A 27,347-nucleotide genomic window follows, 5' to 3' on the forward strand; every position below is an offset into this window, starting at 1 on the left:
GCCGATCTACAAGTGTACTTGTACAGTTTTATTTATTTAATTTTGAATACAGATTTTTCTTTATTTTTCTCCTACATGACCTCTGATGTATTCAGTCTCCATTTCTCCTGCTGTTCATTCAAATGACTTCATGTTTGTCTTGCCCAAGGCAGCTGACAAGAGGAATGACAAACAACAAGACTATGTCAAAATCTAGTAGGCTATGGTATATTACCAGACCACTGTGGAAATGTGATAGATAGATACATACTGTAATAGGAAATAAATACATAATATACCCAAAGTGCAATTATGTTATTATGTAATACTAGTGTTGTTGTAATAATGTTGTCCAATCTGCTGGTTCTGGACCGGATAGATCTCCTATACCAGAGGGCAGACGTTGGAAAAGATGGTGTGCTGGGTGGAACTGGTCCTGTCGGATGTTATTTGCACAGCGTTTAGCATCCTTTCCCATAAACACCTGCATGATTAAACACATGAATATTATTTGCAGAAAGTGCATAAAAATAGCCTCCCTTGTGGACTTGAGATCCTTGTCACAAGTCCCACAAGTCACAATATCCTTATTAAAACAACCAATCATGCGGCTTCGTTATACTTCACAGAGCTGCCAGGCTTTGAGGTCGTTCTTAATGAACACGGCCAAACTATCTCTTAAACACATATCTCTATGTCTGCAGCATGGCCAACCGAGCAATGTATTGGCGCATGGTGTAAAATAGATGCAGCCTGTTTGCAGCGGAAGAGATCTGGAGTAAACCAAACAAAGCAGGTTTTTATTATCCTATCTGTAAAAGAAAACACAGTTCTCTTGGTCTGGTGTTCACCATTGGTTCAATTACTTGCTGTAAAGAAACTCAGTCAAATCACCCAAATGAAGGCATATATAGGCTATTCTCGTGAGCCAGACTGTTGCCTGACTTGCCTCCAACAATTTTCAAATGCTTCCGTCATACAGCACGGAAGCTATGAAAATGATCAGGTGATAAAGCGGATGTGAAGCCTCCTACCCACATCCGTTTCATCTTCACAGTATGAGTATAGTGAAACTCACCTGAGTACAAAATCTGACTGCTGTTGTTGTTGATTTTGAAATTATCACCTTGACCTTGAGTGTAATCCTGACCTTTTGACCCAATAGTTAATCAGCACTTTAGGGGCAACCTACTGCACCCAGTTTCATGGAAATCCGCTCAACCGTTCTTGAGTTATGCTGTTTGCAGACAGACTAACACAGACAGAAACACACTAATACAATAAATACCCTGCCCATAGCTGTGTATTATATCGCTTCTATCTGATCATCAGAAATTCTTAATATTCTTCTCAGAGAGCATATTGAGCATTTTTTGTCCTAAAGTTGAAGACAAACAACACCATACTACATCATCTCTTCAGATACACCCGCCATTCATACATTTGACGGATTCCTTATAGGTAAGTGTATGGTAAGGTAATTGTTTCCAAGGTTTTTGTTTGTTGTCTAAACTCCTCCCTCCTCCCTGCGATGCAGTGATGACTGATGGCTCTTCTAATTGACAGCTAAACAGGGCCTGCGCCTAGCGGTTGCTAAGTGCCCACAGAGCCAGACAGGAAGCATTGTCGTGTTCGGGGCTGTCTGCTACGGTGCTTCAACCATCTGTGATGCGAAGACCTGGTTAGCACACTGCTCCGGGCAGAACACCCCCCACGCCTCCGCCTCCCACTTCTTCTGCCCCTTATTTTCCATACACTTGTCACGTTTTCGTTTTACTTTATACCTGATGTAAAGAAGCCTTAGTGCTTTTCTGGTTTTATCCTATTTACAAATGTCAATCAAGCTTGTTTGTTAAATGTAGGCTATATAATTGTACATATGCGGTAGACTATATTAATGTATTGATTTAAGTATTTATTAACAGTTTGCAGAATTACAGTACATTTCAAGCACAACTCAATACAAAAACTGTTAACTGTGAGTGGACGACACCATGAAGCATTACACTTGTTTACAAGAGGGTCCACCGTTTTCAATTCATCATAACATTTAGAGACGTACAAATATACACTTCTATATAGCCAAAAACAGGAAATCATCATAAAGGATGTAAAAAGGGGGAAAAAAACATATACGTACAGTGAGGGGAAAAGGGGGTAGGTGGGGGATTCAGATTTTACGGGGGCCAGTTTCCAATTGCAGCGGTCCGTTGCAAAGGTGCCCATTGAGGGCGGTTTTAAAGGAGTCAAGGGATTCACATGTCTTAATGACAGTTGGTAGGGTGTTCCACATTTTTGTGGCAGGAGCAAAATAATTTAGTCCCTTGTTTGTGCATCTGGATTGCATGGTTTGTTGAACTCCCTCTGGTGTTGTGGGTGTGGACTTCGTTAACATTAAGGAAGTATTTAGACAGGGTATCTTGGTAGTGTAGCGAATCTTGTGGACCAGACCCATTGCAAGATGCTCTACTCTGTCATCAACCCTAAGCCATTCCAGCCTGTCAAAGTGGGCAGGGGTGAGGTGGGTTCGGGGGGTGAGGCCCAGTAGGAGCCTTGTTTAAAGGGCCTTTGAGGAGTACCAAGAGGTGCATGCATAGTCGAAGAAACCTTGTACGAGGGCTCCTGTTAGGGTCTTCAAGGTGTTTTTGTTGACCAGTAAGGAGATCCAGGAATCTTGTTCTTTGGTGGCCATTTTATCACCGGAAATATTTGCCTCCAGGATGGAACCTATTTAACCTGTTAACCTGTTAAAAAAATAATAAAAGGCACATTTTTTTAATGTCACCATACCTGCTTCCTGTGAATCACATATCGATTCAACACAATGAAGAAGAAGAAGAAGAAGAAGAAGATACTGTATACAAGAGCATAGCTGCCTGGATGGTTAACTCTTCAGTAGAGAAGATGCTAAATGCTCTCCTCTTTTAATGTGGTGACTGGTCATTCAGTTGAATGACTCATTTTAAGCAAGTGCGAACTCTGGGAACAAGATGACAGCAAGGCAGTGTCACACGTCATATTCTGAAGTTTACACACACAGAGTATATGCCTTTGCACAAGCCAAATTATGTGACTGTACAGTGAGTAGGCTAGATAGGGTAGTAAAAGGAACAGACAGATGGGGAACTGCATCCTGATAAGGGGAAAAACCCATGTGGCAAGACTTAATTTGTATATACAGCTTAAGAGTCATTAAGTAGTTATAAACCTATATATGTGCAGATACTGGGATGTGGGTCAGGTCTTGTAATGCTTACATCATATTTTGGTTTGCTTCACGGGGATGAGTGGACTAATGGTGAGTTCATTATCAGTCAATCTGAACGAGCAGAGAGGTGGGGCTGCATGGCCTGGGTTTCAGAGCAATAGTCCAATCAATAAGATGTCAGGTGGGAGTGGCTCACGGGTAGAGTGGCTGGTAGAGCAGCTGAATGGGAACGTCATCCCAGTTCGATCCTGGACTCACCCAGAGTTGGTGTCGAACTCTGAACCCCTAATTGCTCCTGATATACAAGTTGGTGCCTTGCAAAATGCATCATTTTATGAGTTCCGATTCACGAATGTGTGTGTGTGTGTGTGTGTGTGTGTGTGTGTGTAAATATGTTTCACATTTCCATATCAATGGTGGAGGAAACCATGAAAGGCATCAACCTGCTCATCGGGAGCATTTAGGGGTTAAATGTCTTGCTCAAGGACACACAGCCAGGAGGAGCCGGAATAGCCGAACTGCCAAAATGGCCATACCTTCAAATTGCATGCTGAATTCTGTCTATCTTGTGATCACACTTGTAGTTTGCTCATCACACCAATGTGATGCTCATCTGCAGTTCCTATAGGCCTACTGTATATACTCTGTTTTTAAATTAGCAGTCTACATTGGCGTGGTGTGTGTGTGTGTGTGTGTGTGTGTGTGTGTGTGTGTGTGTGTGTGTGTGTGTGCCGGCATAGTTGTTTGTCATACTAATGCTTGAGGCACACTAATATCGCTAAGACAGCCACTCTCTCACCAGCCACATTTCCAACCACGTTTCCTGATGTCTCCTAATGTAGTGCAGTTTTCTGCTGTAGTTCAGGAAGTCGTTTGGCAGACAAATCAACGCTGGTCACAGGGCTGTGGTGGAAGAAAAAGCACACACATACATGCACACACGCACGCACGCACCTCCCGTAGCGGACAGAGGTTTTATCACCCATGGTGCTGCAGACTCACTTGTCATGTCATGTGGAGACGCCTACAATACAAGAGCTGTTCCCTTCCTAGGGGACAAATACAGAACCATTGAGTCTTAACAGACTGCGTGCATGCACGCACGCAGGCACGTACGCACGCACGCACACATTTTAAACTGTGTATGTCCAAAACCTTTCCAAGCTATTTTCATAACCTTTATGCGACTCCCTTGTACAGTACGTATGTTGAAGTAGGACATTCATTTACAGAAAAAGGACGATATGTTCCTGCAGTTTTCTCCACAACAACCACGGCCATCCGTGTGTATCCATGGAGACCAAAGGTTGTACTCCATTGGTGGACCGGACAGCTCCCCTGGGAGCAGGTGAGGTGGATGGTTATCTGCTGATCCGCTAGGCTGATTTATTTTTCAACACACCGATCGGTTGGACGTTGGAGTACCCACAATGGTGGGGAAGCTACCATTGTGTGTGTGTGTGTGTGTGTGTGTGTGTGTGTGTGTGTGTGTGTGTGTGTGTGTGTGTGTGTGTGTGTGTGTGCCTGCCTGCCTGCCTGCCTGCCTGCCTGCCTGCGTGAGTGCGTGCGTGCATGCGTGAGTGCGTGCGTGTGACACACACACAATCCCCCTCCCCTCTCTGACAGCTATCAAAGTGTGGTGGGAAATATTCTTAACACTAGGGTATTGATCAATTTAATGAAGCCTACTAGTAGATGGGAATTGTAACCCACTGAGTACCACCTGTTCTCCTCTGACAAACTGCGACTCATGCACGCCTTCTCACCAAATCTAGTTACAAATAGGTTAAACTAGACTGCACCTAAAACAAGACCCATATAAGGATTTGTTGAATGACCATCTGTTGTTACCGTTGTGGACATTGCCTGTCAATATACTGTAAGTGTGTGTGGGGATTGATGAGGGGAACTGGGAGGCAGTGATGCTGTTATTCTGTTGTACTGATAAACTGATAATAAAAGAGTCTGAATCCTGAACATGGAGTCCTGCAATTTCCTGATTTGTCTGCCCTTCATCTCTCGGCATTAAATAATGCTACAACACGAGCACAGAACGTGTTTGACACCACCTGTAACGGCCATCCATCACTTTCCTTTGTGTAACACACATGATTTAGTGGATTACAATATAACCATAACATATAGAGACAAGCCTTATATGTGTGCTTTTGCCTAAGAACTAAATCTAAAGTTACTATGTTTAGTGACCCTGTCTAACAGTCTAAAACCTAACCACTGAGTGGTGCAGAGATTTGTTAAGCTATCTAAAAATCACTAGATATCAGAGACAGAGTGACATGTGGTTCCACCAATCAGCAGTCAGTTTAGGCCTGGCTGATATGCTGTTCCAGCCACACAGCAACCTGTTGAAGCAGTGATTACCTTCTACCTGCAGTGCTGCACTAATCAAGCCCAATTGAACTGAGTCAGTTCAGCTGTTGAGGTTAGAGACAGAAAAAAAGCCAGTGCACAGCACATGTAAAGAGCACAGAACAGAGAGAGGAAAAGTGTGATACTAGAAGAGTTTTATGAGCACAAACCACAGCGAAGCAAGGTAACTCACCACATCTTATGAGTTAATTTAAGAGTAACAAATAATTTGAAGTTACTTTGGTTTTGTTTATTGTTTATTTCTAGAAACCATTGTGGATTCACTGGGGCAGCCATTGCATTGTTTGTGCCCAGCCTGTTTCACAGTGAGACAGTTCATTTAATTTCAATGAAGGGATATTGTTGTTATTTTTGCACTTTGCAAGTGAACACTTTGAGAGTGTAATTAATACTACTAAGCAGAAGTTAATGTTTGTTTACTAAAATGGATGTAATCCATTTCATGATGCACTTCCTACAAGTGTACTGATGTTCATGTGAAGATGTGTGTTGTTTAAAATAAATAATGTGAAAAAGTATGTACAAAGGTTAAAAATGTGTTGCATACAGTATTTCATTTGTTTTCATTTAAAAAAGTTCATGTAATGCATATTTCATTGTTAAAAACGAATCAACAGACAGTTGATACTTTGATACTGATTAGATTTCTCTGACCCTGTCTGATGACAGGTCAGGTTTTTTGTTGGATTGGATCGTTTTCCAGTTGACCATTCCAATAGATGGCGAGCTTCCCACCAGGATCTAGAGATTGAGCGACAGCGAGTATTCCCCCATACGCTGGTGACCACTGGACAGACTACCTCACTCTACGGTGTGGTTGGCCTAAATCTGCAGACTCCCCCACTCTCAGCTGCAGTAATCCCAATTCCCCCTCTCTCCCTCCGCACACGCATGCACATACATTCCCCTGGAATTGGAACTCTGATACTTACAGTTTTGGAAACCATATGGAACTTTGACACATACACTGATACATACCTGGATGGTTTATCTTTGGAACTCTGAACCATAACACATACTGATTTTGCATACTTACCTTACCTTGTTCATAATTGGGAGAACAGTGACTGAGTGGTCAATTCCTTACGTATTGAACGGGTGGATAATTGTAAATTGTATTGTCCTATTTTGATTGTTTGATTGAACTGGAAAGAAACAAAACTTGAGTTGAAGGTTTAAAGGAGATAACTGAGGATTCAAATTAGAAGGGTGCACCCAAAATAGAAAGACACAGTGAACTGTGAGAATTGAAAGTGGCCAAGCAATTGCTATTTAAGAGTTGGTACCAATTTATTTGTTTTCCATATTGTATGTTTGTTCATTGTTTTTTCAATATAACTGCCGGCAATCATTTAACATTTAACCTCCTCGTGTCTGAGTCTCATTTAAGCACTCCCCATAGCTCCAGCAGTCGAACCTACACAATAACTAGTCCAGATTTTGCTATAGTGCCTTATAGGTGCTACAAGTTACTCACAGAAGTGTCACTCGCCCCCGTTTGGCACAAGTTGGTATTACATTTGTCTCAGTTTTGGCACGTTACTGTCACAGGCATGGTGGGAGTGATCCTATACGCAGTACACAGAAAACCGGTACAGATAGATAGATGTCCAGTCTTTGAGTGTTATTTATTGAAACAGAAGTGAGCAGTTGAAATTATAAACATACCAGTTGTATTGAATTTCTGAGTGCTGAGTGCTGGTAGGAACGGTGTGCTCCCATGACCCTGTGTCCTAGTCTGTGTCCCATCTCTATCACAGCACCTGTTTGCCCTCTAAATACACACCCAGTGCTGTCAAATCGAAAGTGTTCAAAAACGATAATGCCAACAACAGAAATAATACACCACTATCATAATGGCTCCTACACACCGGCCCCTAAGTGTAGCGACACAATTACCAAAATAGGAGCCAGTATTAAATTCACATTTTTACATTGTTAATTTGTTCCATTTTCTTTCCATATTATTTTTTTGTGACAATTTCCAAAAATCAAATCAAAAAGGTAGTGTTGGCATTCAAAGTCTCTGTGTGGTGCATTTAATGTTCTTTAGTGTCTTTCAGCTTTTTAGTTTTTCTATGACCAGGAGTTCCAGTGCATAGCCCATGTGTGCATCTTGTCATGTGTGTGCTGAAGTACAGCGGCATCTCTGAATACTTTCCATAGTACCTACAGGCGTTGGCCGGAATCCTGGGTTCCTCGGATGGAGGTGGTTCAGTGTGGGTCCTGGACTTAATTACACTTGGTTGAGGGAACATAGGGCTGAGGGAACATGGGTACGGTCCGGCTGGAATGGCTCAGGTTGGAAGAGTACATCAACTTGCAATGGTCTTTCAAATACAAAAAAGAAAATCGTGCAGCATAGCTAAAAGCCTGTTTCCCAGATTCACTTATCACAGCAGGAAACTGATATGACGTAATTGTGTGATCTCAGATTGTAGAATGATTCATGTGCAGAAGTAAGTTGGAAGCTGCCCCAGGATAGCTTTGGATACAATCACCAATGTGTCTTCTTACGGTCTGTGATGACCGAGGATGCATTACACAGCATCCTGTGAAATCACCAACCTGGGGAGCATTTTGGAGTCATTAAATGACTCAAACATTCCCCATGCAAGTTCATAATTTCAGGGAACCTAAACAAATGTAGAATGAAGATTGACGCATGGCTTATTAAGACACGCAATGCAATTTAAACCTTAAGCAATTATTTGACCAGGTCATGATTTGACCAGCAAGCAATACACACACACACACACACACACACACACACACACACACACACACACACACACACTAAATTGTATTTCGAAGGTGTATCAGACCATAATATGAATATCAGTTTCATACTGTATGAATGAGAGTTTTAATTCTGTTGCTCTGATTGCCTGCCCTATACAGACCCACGCCCAACTCCTCCCCCCCCCACTTTAATGACGATAGTGTTCAAATCAATGGAACTATAAAACACATCTTAAAAGTCCAAGTAGTCTCTGTAGTGTGTTGACCCAGCTGTGTATCTAGTCTGCACCCTGTACGCCATCGCTTAACACTTCACATGAACACAGCCACCTGTCAACTATAATCCACGTCAAGCTGCTTGCGGCTTTATGCAACTTCAGGTAGGAATGTAATGGTATTTCGGTTGGCTGCCGGGTGAGGTGACTGATGCAAACTGTGTGGGCCACGTTTGGGTGGAGCAGACAGACGCTGCTTATTGGCATAGGAGATTAGCCTGGAAAACATGAATTGTGCAATAGTTAATGAGGGTGGATAGAGAGGGGGGCATGTATGTAGCCACAAGTGTAACAAATCAAAATAGAAAAAGAGGGCGGGGGCCAGACAGGGAGAGGGAAATTGATTGGGGGAAAAAAGAAAGCCGGACACTGGGATCATTAAAAGAAAACCGGCGGAGAGAGAGAGAGGCAGACAGACAGACAGTGTATGTCACTATTATAGTGCAACTTGTGCAATGCCTACAGATTCATTCAGCCGCACACAGAGATCAGATTAGAGCATAAAAAACATCATAATTCTTCCACTCCCCGAAGGATAACAACAAACTAACATCACACAAAAAAGGGGGGTGTGGGGTCTCGGGGAGACATAAGCTACAGTAGAGGTAACTGTGCCATTATTCACCACATTGTTCTCAGCACGCCCTGGAGACTTCTGTCCACAGAACATAGTCAAGGTCCACAGCAGGATCTCTGGGGCTGGGCTGCATTAGCCCTCTCATCCATCTCACTGTGTCCGCCCATAGAGTGTTAAAAGGATAGAGACTGAACTGGCGCGAAGCTCCGCCCCCTCCGCTATTCATGTCAGTGGAAGTTGCTCAGTGGCGTTTTGAAGCACCCGGAAGGCTGCCGGAAGTACCGTCTATTTCCGCATTTTTTCGCTGATTCAGCATTTGGACACCAAATTTTGGTGTCCAAATGCGGAAGTGCAGCTGGGCTTTAACATTGAGCGCTCGGTTGCACGGGGTTTCCTCGTCAAGAATCCACGGGTCCGCCTGCAGTCCTTCCTCTTACCACTAGGGCCCAGCGCTTCAACATTGGAGTGCTTAGCTGGCCCCTTGTGTCCGCCCCAGCCTTCACAGACCTGCCTTTGACACTATACCTCTGACCTATTCATCATCACCTGTCGCTCCTTCAGGGGCATGCACCGCCTGTAACCAGTTGAGAAGCAGTGGTGAGGGAGAGACAGAGGGAGATAATCGGTGGTGGAAGAACTACTCAGATGTGTTGCTTAACCACTTAAACCCATATGTGTCATTAACCTAACCGGGGTCTAGGTTTAAACCCATATGTGTCATTAACCTAACCGGGGTCTAGGTTTAAACCCATATGTGTCATTAACCTAACCGGGGTCTAGGTTTAAACCCATATGTGTCATTAACCTAACCGGGGTCTAGGTTTAAACCCATATGTGTCATTAACCTAACCGGGGTCTAGGTTTAAACCCATATGTGTCATTAACCTAACCGGGCTCTAGGCTATTTGGTCCATTCCTTTTTGCTATGCACAGCTTTTTTTGTGTTGGTGTGTTTGTAGCATGGAATGTGATGATTTGATTGGCTGATGTATGTGTATGATAAGAGTGCCCCTCACTTCAGATTGGTTGAAAACAACGATCTACATCCTCACAATGTAGATCGTTTGCGGCACGTTTTGTATGGTTCAAATGTTTCTTGTAGTTATGATTAGAAGTGTAAAACTAGTGGTATCATTCAAAATATACTTTGTGTGTGTGTGTGTGTGTGTGTGTGTGTGTGTGTGTGTGTGTGTGTGTGTGTGTGTGTGTGTGTGTGTGTGTGTGAGAGAGGAGAAGCAGCAGTACAGTGGTTGATGATGACTCACCGAGAGTATTTATAGATATAAAGGGGGCCAATAAAGGAGGGGCTGTTCTGATGAGAGGGCGATACAAAGTCGTCATAAACTGGCACACACAGCTACATAATACTGAGTTCAACCCGCAGAGGTAAGGGTGCACATGGCACCTTCTCCTCCACATAGCCGCACCTGCGTGTGTACACACAGTCACACACACACACACACACACACACACACACACACACACACACACACACACACACACACACACACACACAGTGCCAAGGTGATTGTCATCACAATGCTGTTGGCCGTAGTGATTGATGTCATGTTCATTCCCTGTTGGCCGTAGCTGATACCACCACCGCTGTTAGTAAGTCAAAGTCTTTCTGACCCAGATCTCCTTTCATAACATTTGAGAGCACAAACTATGTTTTGGACAAAGCTGTGTTATAAAGGTAGCCTGGCAAAGCACTCTGCTTTTGCGATTCACTCTGCAATTGATTTGATTTGCTGAAAAGAACATTCCTGAGGGTTTAGCTCTGGATCAATTCAGAGATTTTGGGCCCTTTTTGAGCAATGCATGGCCTTTTTATTTGATTTTTGGAAAATAGAAGATTTGGAGTTTGATTATTTTTGTGTGATACTTGACTCATTGGAGAGAAGCAAAGGCTCGCAACTCACTTTTGTAATGCTCCAAGTATTTATTCACAATCACAGCAGCTCCATGCCATGCTGCAGGAACCCTCAAAACTCTCAGAGCTCGCCAACCCACCCCCGCAGTTGCCACGCAATCTGGAACACCCCTGCCGCAAACCGTTCAACCCTGACCTTGCAGATGACCTCGCCGTCCTCACCAACTTCTGCAACCGTCACAAAAACTGCTCCACGCAAACCTGCGTGAAGAAGCGGCATGGCCAATGGAGGTGCAAGGCCAGGGCGCCCTGGCAACAGGTGGCGAGGTCCTCCTTCAGCGACGCGGGAAGGGCCCCTGGTGATGTCGTCTACGTCCCAGAGCGAAATTATCCGCTGATGAATAACTATCCGATTAAGACAGATGCCTTCCTGTGCTGGCGCGCCAACATGGACACCAAGCCCGGTCACAAGCCGCCATGCCATGGTCCAGTACCTACTGCACCAAGCATGAGCCCCCTTCTGGGACACTCAAGGAGGTTACGGAGAAGTTGCAGAATCATGACAAGGCTAGGTCCGGTGATGCATTTGCCAAAGACAAACATTTAAAAAATAAAAGTTTTCACTCTGTAAGCAAATCACCATGCAGTAGGAGACTGATTATCCAGATTGATTCACTGTGGTTCACAAAACTTAGCATGTAAACTAATTATGGTTCTCATGGTAATTCTATTCCTCTGTGTATATCCAGTAGCTTCTCCTCAGTGGTGGGAACAGAACAACATGCATTTACTCAACCTTTACTGCAGCATTTCCATTTATACTTATACTTATGCTTCTATACTCGACTCCATCTCAGAGGCAAATGTGTACTTTTGATTCCACTACAATTATTTACAATCTTTAGTACGTAGTTACTTTGTAGATTTAGATGCATTATTACAAAACATACATTGACCGATTAATCCATATTTTATACTTTATACAGCATGCGTGGTGAGCTTGAAGATCAGCTGTATTCTCAAAAAGCTGACCAATTGTGACAAATGTTACTACTTTTGCTTTGGTATATGAGTCTTTTTTTGATGCCAATACTTTTGTACTTTTATACGTTTTATTCAAGTAAAACATTGTGAATACAGGCCTTTTATTTGTAACACAGCATTTGTATTCTACTGTATATTGTGGTATTGGTACTTTTAAGTAAAGTATAAGTACTTGTTCCACACTGCGTCTCCTCTTCCCTGACTTGTAGCACAGTGGTCTCTGCCCCCGGCAACACACATACAAATTAACTGCAGTGTTCACTTCAGCTTGGGTCTCCATAGTAACACTCATTAGGTGAAAGGGTGAAACAGGCTGCTTATTTGAAGGAAGGAATAGTCATCCGCTATCTCCACAGAACAGACGTCTAACTCCCGGACAATTGCATGTGCAAGTGCATAAATATTCAATCCTCCATGCTGTCTTTTGTCCGTTGACAGGTGATACTGGAGGCAAAGACCAGATGTTCCTGTTACATGTCTATCAGAACAGAGCCTCTTGTTTGTCCTTGTCTGCTTTATTTCCGATGTTGATGTATGAATGAACACATAATCGCAGTTGACACTGGTTATTCAAAAGTAGACCTACTGCGTGTGCATTTCAACGAACCAGTGCTCTACATATCACAATTAAAATATCACATACGGCTGCAACTGATAATTCATCTGTCAATTATTCTTTTGATCATTAGAATAATGTTTTATTTATAGGATTATTTTTTATATAAAAATAATGGTGAAAGTACAACGTCATACTGCAGCTTATCACAATTATGTAGGCCTATATGAATATTGCAATTCTTCATCTTGAAAATAATTGTGTTTATCCAGAAGTCACATAATAAAAACCTATTGTTACATTATACTACATTATGGAACAAATATAGGCATTAACATTTTGGTGAAGTTGTAAATAGAAAACATTAGAAATGTTATGATAAACCAATTATTGAATTACTCAAATGTGATTGGATTCATTTTCTGATGATGGATTAATTCGCTATATGAATGAGATCACAAGATATGACCAAATTACATGCTGGTTGCATTTTAGAAGATATGCCGATGGACATAATATGAACATGCAGCCCAACAACAGATGTAGGAAATACAGAGAAAAACAGAAACTGCGAGAAAGAAAATGAGAGAGAGAGAGAAGAAAGAGATGTACATGTTTGAGGCAGGATTCAGAGACAACTATCTCACTTGGAGGAGCTTAAAAACAAACATCCTGCCTCAGACATATCCACCCACTCTGCTTCTGTCTCTTTCTGTCTCTGTCTCTGCTTGTCTCTCCTCTGTCTCCTAACTCTCTCTCTGAGATCATGATGGACTGTCCATGTTTTCTTCAGTTGCTTGCAGGACCTGCAGTTGTTTGTAACGCTGATCTGTCTCTCTCCCTCACACACGCGCGCGCGCGCACACACACACACACACACACACACACACACACACACACACACACACACCCATACGTGCGCACATATAAGACTGAGTTTTGAGACTTGGGTGATTTGCAGTTATGCTGTGTGTGTGTGTGTGTGTGTGTGTGTGTGTGTGTGTGTGCACGCGCGTGCGTGTTATGGTATTTAAATCTAGGAATGTGTACTATAGCAGTATGTGAGAGTTAACAAAGCTTTATTTTTCCACATTTGTTTCTAGATGTGATGTATCATTTGTATATGAGAGAGAGAGGGAGAGAGAGAGGGTATATTATGGACTAATTATATGAACATTAAACAGCCCTGAAACTGTCCCTTGCTGTTTGTTTATTTACAGTCAATAAAGTGCAACAGCTGCATGGGGGGAAGGTTAGCTCTGATCCATAGGCCTAGCTCTATGGACCAGAGCTAGGGGAGGTGGGCTGTCGCGTATACATGCCAAAAATAGGGCTCTGTTAATTCAGGTGCAGACCAGGAGAGGACCCTTAGGGCTTTTAGCAGTGGTTAGTAGGCCTATAATAGCCACTCCATCAAATTGAAAACAGTGAAGATGTATAGCCTATGTCTTGTTTAACTGAAACAAACTGCAAGGCTATTGGCCTCACTCCCAGAACCCACCTCACCCCTGCCCATTTTGACAGGCTGGAATGGCTTAGGGTTGATGACTACTATACCCCCTTTCCCATTATTTGATTTTTTTTTTTCTGTTTATACTTCCTTTATGATGATTTTCCAGTTTTTCTTATAAGTGTATATTTGTACTTCTCTAAATGTTCTGATGAATTGAAAATGGTGGACCCTGTTGTAAACAAGTGTAATGCTTTATCATGCAGGTGTCGTCCACATTAACAGTTTTTGTATTGAGTTGTGCTTGTTTGAAATGTAGTAAAGCAATCAATCTATCAATCAATCAATCTATCAATGATTTCAAGTAGGCCTATATGTCCATGATTTGAAATAGGCGTGCACCCTCTAAAACTAGCACGATGATAATATAGTATATACTGTAGAGAATATTATGTCCGTTCTCTTCTCTCCATCCTCTTCAGTAACAACTAGGCTTGCGTTATTACAACACTGCCATCTAGCGGTTAAATTAAACATCACATCAAAAAAAAGAAAGAAAGAAATGGCGTAAATTGTCAATGGCAAATGTGTTAAGGAGAGTTAAGGACAAAAAGATGTATGGCGCCCCTCAAAAAAGTAAAGACTTGTACAAAATGTATTCTCTTTTATTCTCCACACAGCAGACATTTTGTTTTAAATTAAGCCTCACAAAGTGAAAATAACAAATGAATATGTAGGCTACACGCTACAGTGTGTTACTTTCATCAAGTATAACTATATGAATGCTTATAGGCCTATTTAACAGTGCCAGTGTGTAGATCATAGTTACAACAAATACGATTTAGTTATACAGACAAAACAAAACAAGCCTTACAGATCTTTCAAGTGTGTCCCAGGTACATTTTACTCATGATCGAGCTAGTAAAATCATCACTGTTAAGTAGAATACAGGGGCCCAAATTGACCCTATTGACCCCTCTGTAACTCTGAGAGTGGAAGTTTAATTTTGTTCCACTGTTGAACCAAATGTACCGTACGGGGATCATTTGGTTCCATTTATATCACTAGTTAAATTTAATAACGCAGGATTTTATTGCACAGAAGCGCTCAAGAGCAGTAGTAAAGTTCTATTTCATTGAGTCCGGTTGTAAAGTCCTCTATACCTTTCATACTCTTTGGTGAGTGCATGAGTCTGGCACCTCAATGTAAAATTGTCTATATTTTTTCTTTCTTTCTTTTTTACATGCTTAACATTATAAGCATGTTAAGGTATAATATTTCAACAATTGCTACACACATTTCTACAAAACCAACCAGTCATTCTAAACAATAATTTGAATGGACCATTTTCCAAAGCATCAGACTACTAGCCAATTTTACATTGAGGTGCGCAGACTTCTCAAGGAAAGGGCCAACTCTTCCTGTATCCAAGCTAAGTACGAGCTCTATTTTTGGTCACATTTTGATTTTTGGTCACAATTTTTGGTCACCGGTGGCGATGGGTACCGTCTCCGGCCGAGTCGTCGCTGTTCTCCGGACTTGATGATGATCCCTTGTCGCGAGGAGGGGTGGCGGTGTCTTCGGAGCCAGGCTCCATCGTCCCACTGTCCGACTCCTCCTCGATAGCGAAGCGCACGTCCGGGCTGGAGCACAGCGAGCTGACACTGCTGGGGCTACTCTGTTCCGCGCAAAGCGCGCAGGCCAGAGGGGACAGCGGAGACAACGGGACCCTGACATCATAAAGTCCATGAGGCAGGGACACCTGCACGGCTCGCAGTACCGCCGGGATGACGGGCATGAACCCCGTGATGCTGTGCTTCTTCGGGAACAAGCCCCACTCTCGCTCTTCCTCCTCGTGCACCAGGGCCGTGAACACGTTCGACCTCCTCTTCTCTCGCCGCTTGGAGCGAACGTAGCCCAGCATGATGCCGAACAGAAAGACTCCATAGAAGGACAGGACTATTAGAATGTACAGGTACGCGTTGCCAGTGCTCGTCCTGTCCGTCCAACTCTGGGCCACGTTCGACGTCTCGAGAAACTGAACCTCCGGTGCCGTGGAGTTGTGTGGTGGTTGTTCCATTCCCTGCAGCCTACGATGGCGGCGTCAGAAGTTGTCTGCAGACGTGGGAGAAAATACAGGCTATGCATGAGGATGCGCACTTTACGCACGGGATTACGCACACAGTTCAACAAATTTAGAAACGCAAGAAGCTTATGTGTGTAAGCACTAAGCAAATAAAGAATATTTTATACCAACATGAATTAATAAGAAACAATAACCAGACACACAATTGCCTTTGCATTGAATGAAAATGCCAACTCACCAATAAAAGTATAGCTCGGGTGCATATGAGCATGTGTTGTCTCTGTAATGTGCGCCTCTGCAGTTTGGCAAACTGGAGGATGGACGTGAGCATTTATGTTGGGACCCCGGGATGTCATTAAGTCACGTGAGAGGCGCCCAGTGGCCCAGCCAAAAGTTTGGCTCAGAGCTGAGGAGCTGCCTTGTGAACTTATACAGAGAGCAGAGTATAGCATGCAGACTCACACATGAAAACATTCAATAGCCTACTGTTGTATCTCCTATTTGTTGAAGCTGTGCTTGTCTAGTATTACTGTACTGTTGTAGTGAAAATCTAAAATAGACAGACAACATAATATGTTGTCTGTCTTCCTATATTATAGAAAGCTTAATGGTTTAATAGTTCAGAGATTGTAATCTCTGCTATTCGTATGATTCTCAACACATAATAGTAGCCTATATGCAGCTCAGGGTTTGTATAGAGATTTTATTTTATTTTCTATCAGATTTCTTGTTTTGGGAGGGATGACTTCATGTTCAAGCAAAATAAATAAATAATGTTAATTGAGTTGCAGTGAATTTTTTTAGGGTGGTCCCATCCCATCTCCCAAGTGATTGAATCCATTCAACAGACTTACTCCACTCCTCCCATTTACACCAGGCATCACCAGGTCATCATGACTGTGAATCTGAGTCTAAACAATCCTAATTATTGGTGAATGTTGAATTGGATAGACGGCAGCCAGGCGGTCATCACTGCTGATTGAATGTTACTCAAGGCTGAGTTCATTCGGTTCACTCAACAGTTTGTTGGGAAGATTAACATCTTTCTCAGTGATGCTCTATATAGTGAAGTTCTCAAACTTTTTAATTTCATGGACGCCTTAACTCTCACAGTTATAGACCTGTAAGGGTCCATTTGGAATCCTCTCAGGGAACCCTGAGGGTCCACTCACAGTTAACAGTTTTTGTTGTGCTTGAAATGTACCGTAATTCTGCAAACTTAATAAATACTTCAATCAATCAATCAATCCCGGACCCCACTTTGGCCCCCTTTCCACCAAAAGAACATTGGTTCTAGAACTGGTTCTGTTCTTTATTTTTTATGATGGTTTATATCACATCTGCATCTTCCAACCTGACTGACACGCCCACTTTGGTTCCCACTTCAAGGCAAGAAAAAATAATGTTTTGGTCCAGTTCCGAACCAACTTTTAGGGATCTGAAGAACCAGTGAATTTGGGTCAAAATTAGGTGGGGAAAAAAGAACGGAAAATTACATAAGATATTCCCAACTACCTCCCCACTATGTGATCGATGTGGAATGGCAGAAGGTAGCCTGACCCATCTCTTCTGGACATGCCCAAAACTGTATACATTTTGGTGTGATATATTGAAATGGTTCATTGGTTTTCAGATGTTTATGGATGTGTGTTTAAACCTGACCCAGAGACCGCACTTTTTGGTTCTTCTCAAATACTGTCAAATCACAATGTTTCTGTACAAAATACAATGATGTATGGTATGGTAATTGCAAAAAAAGCGATTCTAAGACTCTGGAAATCGGATGAAGTACCTCACTTCGAGACCTGGTTAACTGAACTTACTTGTATACTACATATGGAGAAAATTCACTATGATATGATGAACAATTCAAACAAGTTATATGTTATATGGCAGCCATTCCTAGATCATCTTGCTCAAATGTCACACTGAATATATCAGTATTTAGTTGTATGTCCTCCACTCTTTACACAATCTAGCAGTGTCATTTATGGTAATGTAATGACTCATTCAGAATGAAATGACGCCGTTTTTCTTTTCTTTTTTTGTCTTTTTCTGTCTATCTTTTAAACCGACCTCATCTAACCCTGGATAACCATATATGGAGAAGACTGGATCATCACATAGATCTGCATATATGGATCCGACCAGAAACTCTACCCTTAGATCTCCATATATGGATCTGACCTGACCTGTTCTGACATGATTCCATATGTTGATCCTTCCCCAGCACCCGTCCTTCCTGTTCTGACATTCCATGTGTTAATCTGACCTCATCAAACCCTGTACACTCAAGACACGCTCTATATATGGCCAGTACAGAATTAATTCCAGGCATACCCCATACCCAGGCAGATGCGTGCCTTTATGGCGAGGTCGCTTCTCGCCCTCAAGGCGTCTTACTGGTATTATATTTTAAACACTGGCATACCTATTTTGCAGCTCAACAGTAATGTCAGCGCCTGAATGGGGGACTCGGCTACGGATACCATGACAGTAACGTACTTTGCGAGGTTACTCACGTACCTTAAGTGGTTATATGGGAACAAATGACCACAATGGAGTTTCATTCAAACGACACAGGAAAGCCCACGTAGACCAAACACAATCTTTATTCATTGATTTCATTTGATCCAAGGCAAATTACAAATAAATATTGTTGGATGCAGTTGTGTATCAAGGCCGATCTCCTCACATAAAGAGGGAAAGGAGCTCCAGAACTGGGCTATGACAACAAAGCTTAAATAGATTCAAAATAGAGACTATACATTTAGCTTTCTCCAGCGATCACTGCTCCACATTACATTTAAGTATTTACAGTCAAGGAAAAGAATCACAACAAAACGAAATCAGGAATTGGACAGGCGTGTTATGTTTGTATAACAGTATAACAGTATAACACACACTGTCAAGAAAACGTTATCATTAATCTTTGTGCAGTAATATTTGGAACATCTCAGAAGTGGTTAGAGTCTAGAGACCGAAGCCACTCAGAAACAGGAGAAAAGGCAACAGGTGTCACATTGTGGGAATGCTGATGCTGAGATTCTGAGTGCTGTTGAGTACATGTACTCCATCACACATGTGCAGATGTGCTCGGCTACTCAGCCAGGAGGGCGAACCAGGAAGATAAATGTTGGCCACGAACCAGAGGCCAATGTTCTAGAAATGTGCAGATATTTCCCTCAACACACCCAAGTGCGTTAAGCGAGTTTCTTTTTTGGTGCCTTTCTTGTAATCAAACACCCTATTTGGACAAGGTGTAGTATTTTTATATTGCACATTGTTCATAACAAAGCTTGGCGATGATTACATTAGACATTTGAGTGGTATGAGCAACGGGACAGGCTGTGCTTTTCTTTTAGTGCACAATCATGGTCTGTAGGAGTAAAGGCATGCATTATCACTGTGGTGAAATACAATGGACCACTTTTCTTCTTTTTTGTGTACACATTTAGACTGGGTGCAATTTTAAACCAATGACCTTTACCTTTACTAGACTTGTTATAGTACATGTTCACTAACGACATTTATAATTTGCCCTCTAATGACTGCCTGCTATAAATGTGCTGAGGGACGCACTGTCCCAGCTGGCAGTGGGAGGGAAACAAAATAAACCACTCAACAGGACTGAAAACAAGTGAACTGTGAATAGAAACATGAGGGCTAATGGCTTCCTGACCTGCGGGAAACACAACGAGTCGCTAGGCACAACTAGGCTCGGAAATGAGAAATAAATGAAAAGTAATCTTAGGGAGAGGACAGTAATTTGAAACCGTAAAGTATTGAAGAACAATTAAGCAAATCATCCAGTAACAGATTTATGGAAATCATCGACATAACTAGCTTAGAGTCTTTTGTTGATTTAGCATCTGAATCCGAGCTGAAAAAACAATCCCACAGCCATGTTTACTCCACCCTGAGTTTCTCCTTGGAGTTCAACAGACAACCGCCCACCAAAACCTGCTGTTTCATAACTCATATATTATGTGACAACGACACAAGTCCTCCCCGGAAAGGACGGGGAAAATGGAGGCAGCATGGAGGGCTCTCATAAACGCTTTGTCTCAACACAAAGCTCTTCGCACGGCTCCTCAAGGCAAAGTGATGTGTTGATTAGAATTTCAAGTAAAAGCGGTTTTTGAGGTGAGAGTAATGCTTGATTTATACTTTGTCACACACCAGTGTCGCTCACCAGAAATACTGTAATAATTTGCAAGATCACAAGAAGTCACATTGCATCATGACATGATGCGTTGTGGGCTTGTAGATCTGTTATTTTTGGTATGCAACACTGGTGTGGAACTAAATCAGGCTTAAGGTTAGTACATCATACACAGTAGAGGGAAACATTGTAACATGGCCTCTATTTTCTGGCATCTGTATCTCATTTGCCCTTTCCATCTTTATTTATGGTCTCTGGAGAACAAAGAGTTACCAAAGATTCAAGTAATTGTGGCTTTTGTCTAGTTTTTGTTTGGGGGTTGGTAGGATGGCTTCCTGGGATATGGTACAAAAGTCACGGAAAAGACATGGGGACAAGCAAGTGATGGTCTGTGTTTGGACGTTGAATCATGCCGCCGAGGTCTTCATTATAGCTACTTGCCACCGTACATTCTCTCGATGTCGTCCTGGTAGTGCGTTTTCAGCTCCTTGCGCCTGAGTTTGAAGGCGTCGGTCACTAGGCCAGTCTCGGGGGTCCACGGCTCTGGACTGAGACGGATCTTGCGTGGGAACTCAAACCGCTCCAGTTGGGCTGCAAGTGGGAGAAGGGAAACTATATTAAGGGCTATATTTTGCGCCACCTCTTAACCCTTATCCCTAAACTAATTTGCCATTTTTTACTATTAAAAAAAACCTTTTAAAATAGTTCAAATAGCTCACAATGTCTCGATGTAGATCGGCTAGTTGAACTATTTTAAAATGTTTTTCAAAATAGTAAAAAATTGTAAATACGTTTAGGGATAAGGGTGGCGCAAGATGGCGCCCTAGATCTATATTAGATACAGACAAAGACTAAAACTAAGGACATTTTCTCTATGATGTTTGTTTTAGTTACTTTTATGAAACAGTTTCAGTTGGTTATTGATTTTTTTTGTAGGGCCATTTTTACTTCAGTTAGCTAATGCTATCATTAGTTTGTTAGCCCCTCTCCTCACCTGTCACGGCAGCCTCGGTGATGACCTTGAGCGCCAGCTCCTCCATGGCGACGTTGCTGCACAGCTCCTCCCACGAGCCCCGGATACCATGCTGCGCCGCCAGCACCAGCAGCTGCTTCTGATTGGGCACCACAAAGCTAATCACGTACGTCTCGTCACTGCCAAGCAAAAAGCAAAGGAAGACAGCAAGAAATGTCACAATTAACAACTTGGTAACAATGATACACACGTAAAAATGGACACGCATTACATGTGTGCATACTTTATTTTATTCAGTCAGTCTGAAACCACACATCTATCAGGCAGAAAATCCTGCCATGCACAGAGATTACAGGTAGTTAAATTAAATTAAATAATTCAAAGTAGCAATATGTATCTTTTATATCCTACCCGGTATCTGAGGTATCTCTGCGTCTGCCCGATATGTTACTTTTCGACTTTGTAAATATAATACGTGTGTGTGTGTGTGTGTGTGTGTGTGTGTGTGTGTGTGTGTGTGTGTGTGTGTGTGTGTGTGTGTGTGTGTGTGTGTGTGTGTGTACCTGTTGGCGTAGGCACAGATGTTGTCTATCAGAGAACAGTTCTTGAGCATGGCCTCCACCTTCCCCAAGGAGACATACTCTCCTGCTTGGAGCTTCACCAGGTCCTTCTTACGGTCTGCACACAAATTTGTGTCAAATTTTATCCACAGTTAATGGATGGATCGATTTGATCGATTATACAGAAAATATATAATAATAATAATAATATATGTTCAATCACTGCATTCAATTTAGCTAAATATGGTAGTGGGCTACCATATTTGGATCTGTAGCCACTGGCACTGCCTAGTTTGTCCATCTGCACCTGCATAGATTGATTGGTCATGCCTGCCTGAGGCCTGTCATCATGTGCTTGTTTCTAGAAAGTGGCAGATTTATTTGTCACACACCAGAAACTTGCGTCTTTGTTTATGATTAAATATAAATGAGAAGCCTCTCTGAGAGTATCCTAAATGTTAGCCTCACAATGCCAAACGTCTATTGCAAAGTATTTGTAAAGAAAGGAAGGAAGTCAGCATGCAGTGCCTAGAGGAGCTAGCCTACTGTAGGCCTACAACAGTTGTATCCTGAGGACTTCAGCTTTACTGGGCAACTCCACAACAGCGTCCGCCCTTGATTATGGATTACTATGTGTTTGAAGACATCAAAGGTGAGAATTGAATTGTAATTGTTGCTGAATGGATTTTCATTGATTGTGCCCATGTTGTCTGCTGCTATGCTATGGGGTGCTATCTTGCTAATTTGTCATTTGGAAGTGAGTTGAAAGAAACTAGCTGTTGTTACTCTCTGCAGTCTTCAATACTCAACACTACTACTTCAATACTATAGTAGGCTGTCTGGGAGAGTGTGCTTGTTGTTGTTTATATGGTTGTTGAGGAGTGCTCCTATGTCCAGCTTTGAGGGTTTGTGTCAACACAAACATTGTGTTAACACAAACATTGAATGCCATTGACAATGGATGGCCATTGTGTGTGTGTGTGTGTGTGTGTGTGGCTGCAAAATGCGGCTGCAGTAAGACAGCTGGTTTGCCTTGGGGTGCACAATCTACGAAGAAAGGCAATGAAGATAAACATCCATTATTTATGCATGGCAAACCGCGTGTGCGCATGTTTATGCATGTGTGTGTCTATCTTCAAAGGGGGAGAGACACTGAGCGGATGGTCCATTTTCAGTCTGACCAGTCTGATGTAGATAATAGAGTTAAGGTTTCTGGCTGACTGTAAACTATTACTGTAGACTATTACAGACCCCATCCTATTATTTTATGGACCCACATACCTAAAATGCCTTTCTTTTTTATATATCTTTGGGGCTTTTTCAGCTTTTATTGATAGATACAATAGTCAGACAGGAAATGGGGAGAGAGAGATGGGGATTGGGGAATGACACCCAGCAAAGGTGTTTGGGATCGGGAGTCGGGTTCCCAGACGGCTACACCAGCCGCCCGGGCCCTACAATGCCGTTCTAACAGGTTAGATGTTAGTTGTACTTCATAATGCAACTTACTGTAGCAGCTACTGTACGTAGCAGCCTACAATAAGAGACAATATTATGACATTCAATTACATGTTTTCACCTCGATGATTCCATTTGGATGCGCTCTGAGTCTGTGTGCTCTCCGCTCTCACTGAACTGACATGGCTGCGCTGTTGCTCTGCAGTAATCTGAACTGACTCTGTTGCTCTGCAGTAATCTGAACTGACTCTGTTACTCTGCAGTAATCTGAATTGACTCTGTTGCTCTGCAGTAATCTGAACTGACTCTGTTGCTCTGCAGTAATCTGAACTGACTCTGTTGCTCTGCAGTAATCTGAATTGACTCTGTTGCTCTGCAGTAATCTGAACTGACTCTGTTGCTCTGCAGTAATCTGAACTGACTCTGTTGCTCTGCAGTAATCTGAATTGACTCTGTTGCTCTGCAGTAATCTGAATTGACTCTGTTGCTCTGCAGTAATCTGAACTGACTCTGTTGCTCTGCAGTAATCTGAATTGACTCTGTTGCTCTGCAGTAATCTGAACTGACTCTGTTGCTCTGCAGTAATCTGAATTGATATGGCTGCGCTGTTGCTCTGCAGTAATCTGAATTGACATGGTTTCGCTGTTGCTCTGCAGTAATCTGATTCCAGGCCAGTGAAATAGCACTTCACGCTTTCTCTACCGATCAGCGCTGAGCACGGGTTTTCTCGAGTCCACTCAGGTAAACGTATTGATGATAAGCAGACGCGAGGTCTGAGATAGTAGAACCGGAACCGACCCAGGTCTGAGTGATTACTGTAAAACACAGATCATCTGGACCCTGTTGGGTCTCGGGTCCTGTCGGGGGACCTGTGAAGAGCTCTCCATCCATCCATGCCTCCATACTCACCAATAATCTGTAGACATCCATCTTTGTGGAACTCTCCTATGTCTCCGGTGCAGAACCACCGCTGGCCACTCTCGTCTACAATGAAGTCCTCCTGGTTCTTCAGATCCTTCTTATAGTAACCCATGGTTACGTTGGGCCCACCAACCAGAATCTCCCCTCTCGGGTGGGGCTTGTCTGTGCTACGGTAACCACCTGGAATAGATTGCAGTGGAATCAATACAAAACGAATGGCCATGGTTGTGTGCTACAATAGACTGAGGATAGAGCACTGCTATGTGGACTTAAACACAAGACCCATGAACTGTATGATAAGACACAGAGATATGAGATGAAATGATGATGCAGTCCGCAGGAAGTCGACTTCAATTGCGGGTCTGGGGGACCCCCAGGGGTCCTTGAGGGGGTTCCAGAGGGCCCCCAGCAAAATGAGGAACAGTTAAACCACTTTGACCATATTTTATTTTGAGATATGCAAGATTGCAACAGGACGTGTTTCGAGTTTGTACTGTTAGGTCAGCTATGTTTGAAAAAAAGAAGGAAAAAAAAGAAAGAAAAAGAAAGATATTTGGAACAAGTTTGACATTTTTTCAACTAATACTCTCTTCTCCCTCTTTTGTGCCAGGGTCCCTGGCACAAACAGTGTAGGAGAGTGGAGTGATGTCCTTACAAGGATATGAGCAGACTGTGTTTTCTGTGCCCAGGAGTACATTAGATAATTGACACTGGGTGAAAAAATGGGTTGCAAAATCGTGGGATAAAAAAAGATAATATTTGGTGTCACTTAGACATAATTTATCCTTATTATGTAAGCCTCATCAGGCAGGAGCCTATCTCCTGCCTCTATAGTTAGCTTAATGTACACGTACACTCCCTGGACATGACGCTAGTATGGGACTTACCCCCAACCCGATGCTTGATGCTGAGTGCCAAGCAGGGTCCCATTTTTAAGAGTCTTTGGTATAATAGACTGGGGATTGAAACCCAACCTCCCAGTCTCAGGGCAGACACTATAACACAAGGCCACTGAGCTGATGAAATTGATTATTGCAGATGTACCGTAACTCACCGTGTACAAATAGACGCTTTTGGTTCCATTTGTACACACTGTGGGGGTCCGTGGCCTAATGCATACCAAACTGGGGGTCTGCTGTAGAGTGAGTGTGCATGTGTATGATGTATTACTGTGTGTACAGTGATGAACTGTGTTTGTCACCTACCCTCCAACCAGTCTTTCAACTTGATCTCACTGCAAACCAGGGGCCCGCCAACTCTTCCTGTGCTGTAATCCCACACTGGAATAACACACGCACGCACGCACACCACACACACACACACACACACACACACACACACACACACACACAATCACAAGCTGTGTCGACTAGTGAGAAGCTATATTATATACTATATCATGTGTGCACACAACATCCATCACCACGGCAACCAGGCCATATGTCCATGTGTCTCTTGCCATGGTATCCCCATCCCCAAAGGGATGTCCACAGCCCAGTGTTTTTCCAGCTTCAGACTGCTTGGGAAAGAGCTCCCAAAATGTCCATTTCACAAATCAGCTGAGTGCGTCACGGGGTGCGTCTAAACACAATGAGTGGAGGGTGTCACATCATCACAGAGAAATGTCCCGGCATCCTATTAGTGCAACCGTTCATGCTTTCACCTTCTTGTTGTCTTGCAATATGAAAAGGGAGTGGAAACAAAACAATGTGATGTCTAGTATTGCTGTGGTCACATTCTTAAATGAGTATTATCACAGTTGTATTTATTTTGCACAAGTGCAAGTGCAAGTTCAACATAGCCTGCCCTGGATATCGTTACCTCTTACTTGACCATACTACAACATCACACAATAGTATCAAAAGTAGCAGCAACTTTTGAATTTGAATCCTGATTTGAATTTGAATCCTGAAAAGTAACCCTTTCAGACATACTGTATGTGGTTTCCACCCAACAGAGACGATATATTTTAATGCCTGTTTTGAGCAACACAGGCTCTTCCTCAGGCTTCTTTATTACTGTCCCATCATTACATTATTAGAGCATGAGTAGATGTGACTGTAATTATTTGTTTATTCCATTAAATGAATGTGTTGCTTAGATGTATTCTTACACCTATATTCTTTCTTATGACAATGCTACAGCTTTCCACTACTCCCAAACCCTGCTTCCTACTTACCAGGCCTCTCTCTTCTCTGGTCAATTCTGCACTGTCAATGGTTAAATGAGAATTAAATATGACCCTGTAAAGGTTTAAAAGTGTTAACTTGTAGTGTTTTGGTGGGAACCCCCTTTGGTGTTTTAAACATTATGTTATAATTTAGCTATTGAAAAATAGCAGATCTACAAGCTCATAGCGCCCCACCGAGTGGCGCGCTATGAGCTTGTAGGTCTGCTATTTTTGAAAAATCGTGAAAATTCGGCACAAATCTTTGAATATATATTCTTTCAGAAGACCTTAGTTTATTTTATTTCGACGTCAGGTCAAATGGGTTAAAATGAAGATTCTGATGTGTGAGTGTGCATGGCAAATAACCCTGGATGTCATTCTGACAAAGATGTTCATTGTCTCCAGTCAGTCACGCATCAGACATACAGTAAATGTGGGCCATACAGTGCCTGAAGAACAAAGCGAGAGCAAGCACTCAGTTGAATAATTCCACGTAATGGTGTAACGGGTGCACGGTTCAGGAAGATACAGTATACACTGTGAGAACGGATACAACGTTTCCCCCAGCAGACAACAACAGACAGACAGGTTTCTTCAACTCTAAATCTAAATAGCAACGTTTCTGTGTCACTTATAAAGGGGACCTGGGTGCGTTGCACTAAACGGTCCGGGTGCACCATGCCATGCCATACCATACAGTGCCTGGAAAGTCTCACTGCAGTCCATATGCTCATGTTGTTTGTTGTGGTTTCTTCAGTATCATGAATAACCAGAGCCATTAGTCAGTATTTGTTTTTCCGTAGCCCCCACCATCTTTCCATTGACCCCACCATCGATCAATCCGGGCTCTGTATCCTCCCCTCATGCTTTTATCTCTTTCTCCAATTTCCCGCAACTCCTTTCTTCCTATGTCAAGCGA

At 42.6% G+C, this 27,347-nt stretch overlaps 2 protein-coding genes across 3 annotated transcripts in view; both read right to left on the bottom strand.

Moving 5' to 3' along the window:
* Window positions 1-14,716: 14,716 nt before the first annotated feature.
* Window positions 14,717-16,500, bottom strand: kcne4 (potassium voltage-gated channel, Isk-related family, member 4). The gene is made up of 2 exons (XM_080772245.1): window positions 16,420-16,500; window positions 14,717-16,210 (listed from the first exon to the last, which is right to left on the bottom strand). Exon 2 carries the CDS (start codon window positions 16,173-16,175, stop codon window positions 15,582-15,584), a length of 594 nt encoding a protein of 197 aa, XP_080628371.1. The 5' UTR covers window positions 16,176-16,210; window positions 16,420-16,500; the 3' UTR covers window positions 14,717-15,581.
* Window positions 16,501-18,775: 2,275 nt separating this feature from the next.
* The window catches only part of acsl3a (acyl-CoA synthetase long chain family member 3a), a 37,732-nt gene continuing 29,160 nt past the window's right edge, over window positions 18,776-27,347 (bottom strand). The window contains exons 11-16 of one of the 2 annotated variants that reach the window (XR_013964613.1): window positions 25,464-25,538; window positions 24,247-24,438; window positions 21,883-21,997; window positions 21,341-21,498; window positions 19,439-20,937; window positions 18,776-19,408 (exon numbers count right to left, since the gene is read on the bottom strand). Coding sequence is in view for 1 of the 2 variants with exons in the window: in XM_080772336.1 (XP_080628462.1) it covers window positions 20,780-20,937; window positions 21,341-21,498; window positions 21,883-21,997; window positions 24,247-24,438; window positions 25,464-25,538 (698 nt within the window). In the remaining variant the exon portion in view is untranslated. Of the gene's footprint in view, window positions 20,938-21,340; window positions 21,499-21,882; window positions 21,998-24,246; window positions 24,439-25,463; window positions 25,539-27,347 lie in introns of both variants that reach the window. The other variant, XM_080772336.1, reaches the window with a different exon arrangement.

The sequence above is a fragment of the Protomyctophum bolini genome (assembly GCF_963924005.1).
Source record: "Protomyctophum bolini genome assembly, chromosome: 9".
In the NCBI taxonomy this organism is placed as follows: domain Eukaryota; kingdom Metazoa; phylum Chordata; class Actinopteri; order Myctophiformes; family Myctophidae; genus Protomyctophum; species Protomyctophum bolini.

Bases quoted from the DNA above. Each gene is read 5' to 3' on its own strand.
- kcne4 (XM_080772245.1), bottom strand. From the start codon at position 16,175: ATGGAACAACCACCACACAACTCCACGGCACCGGAGGTTCAGTTTCTC.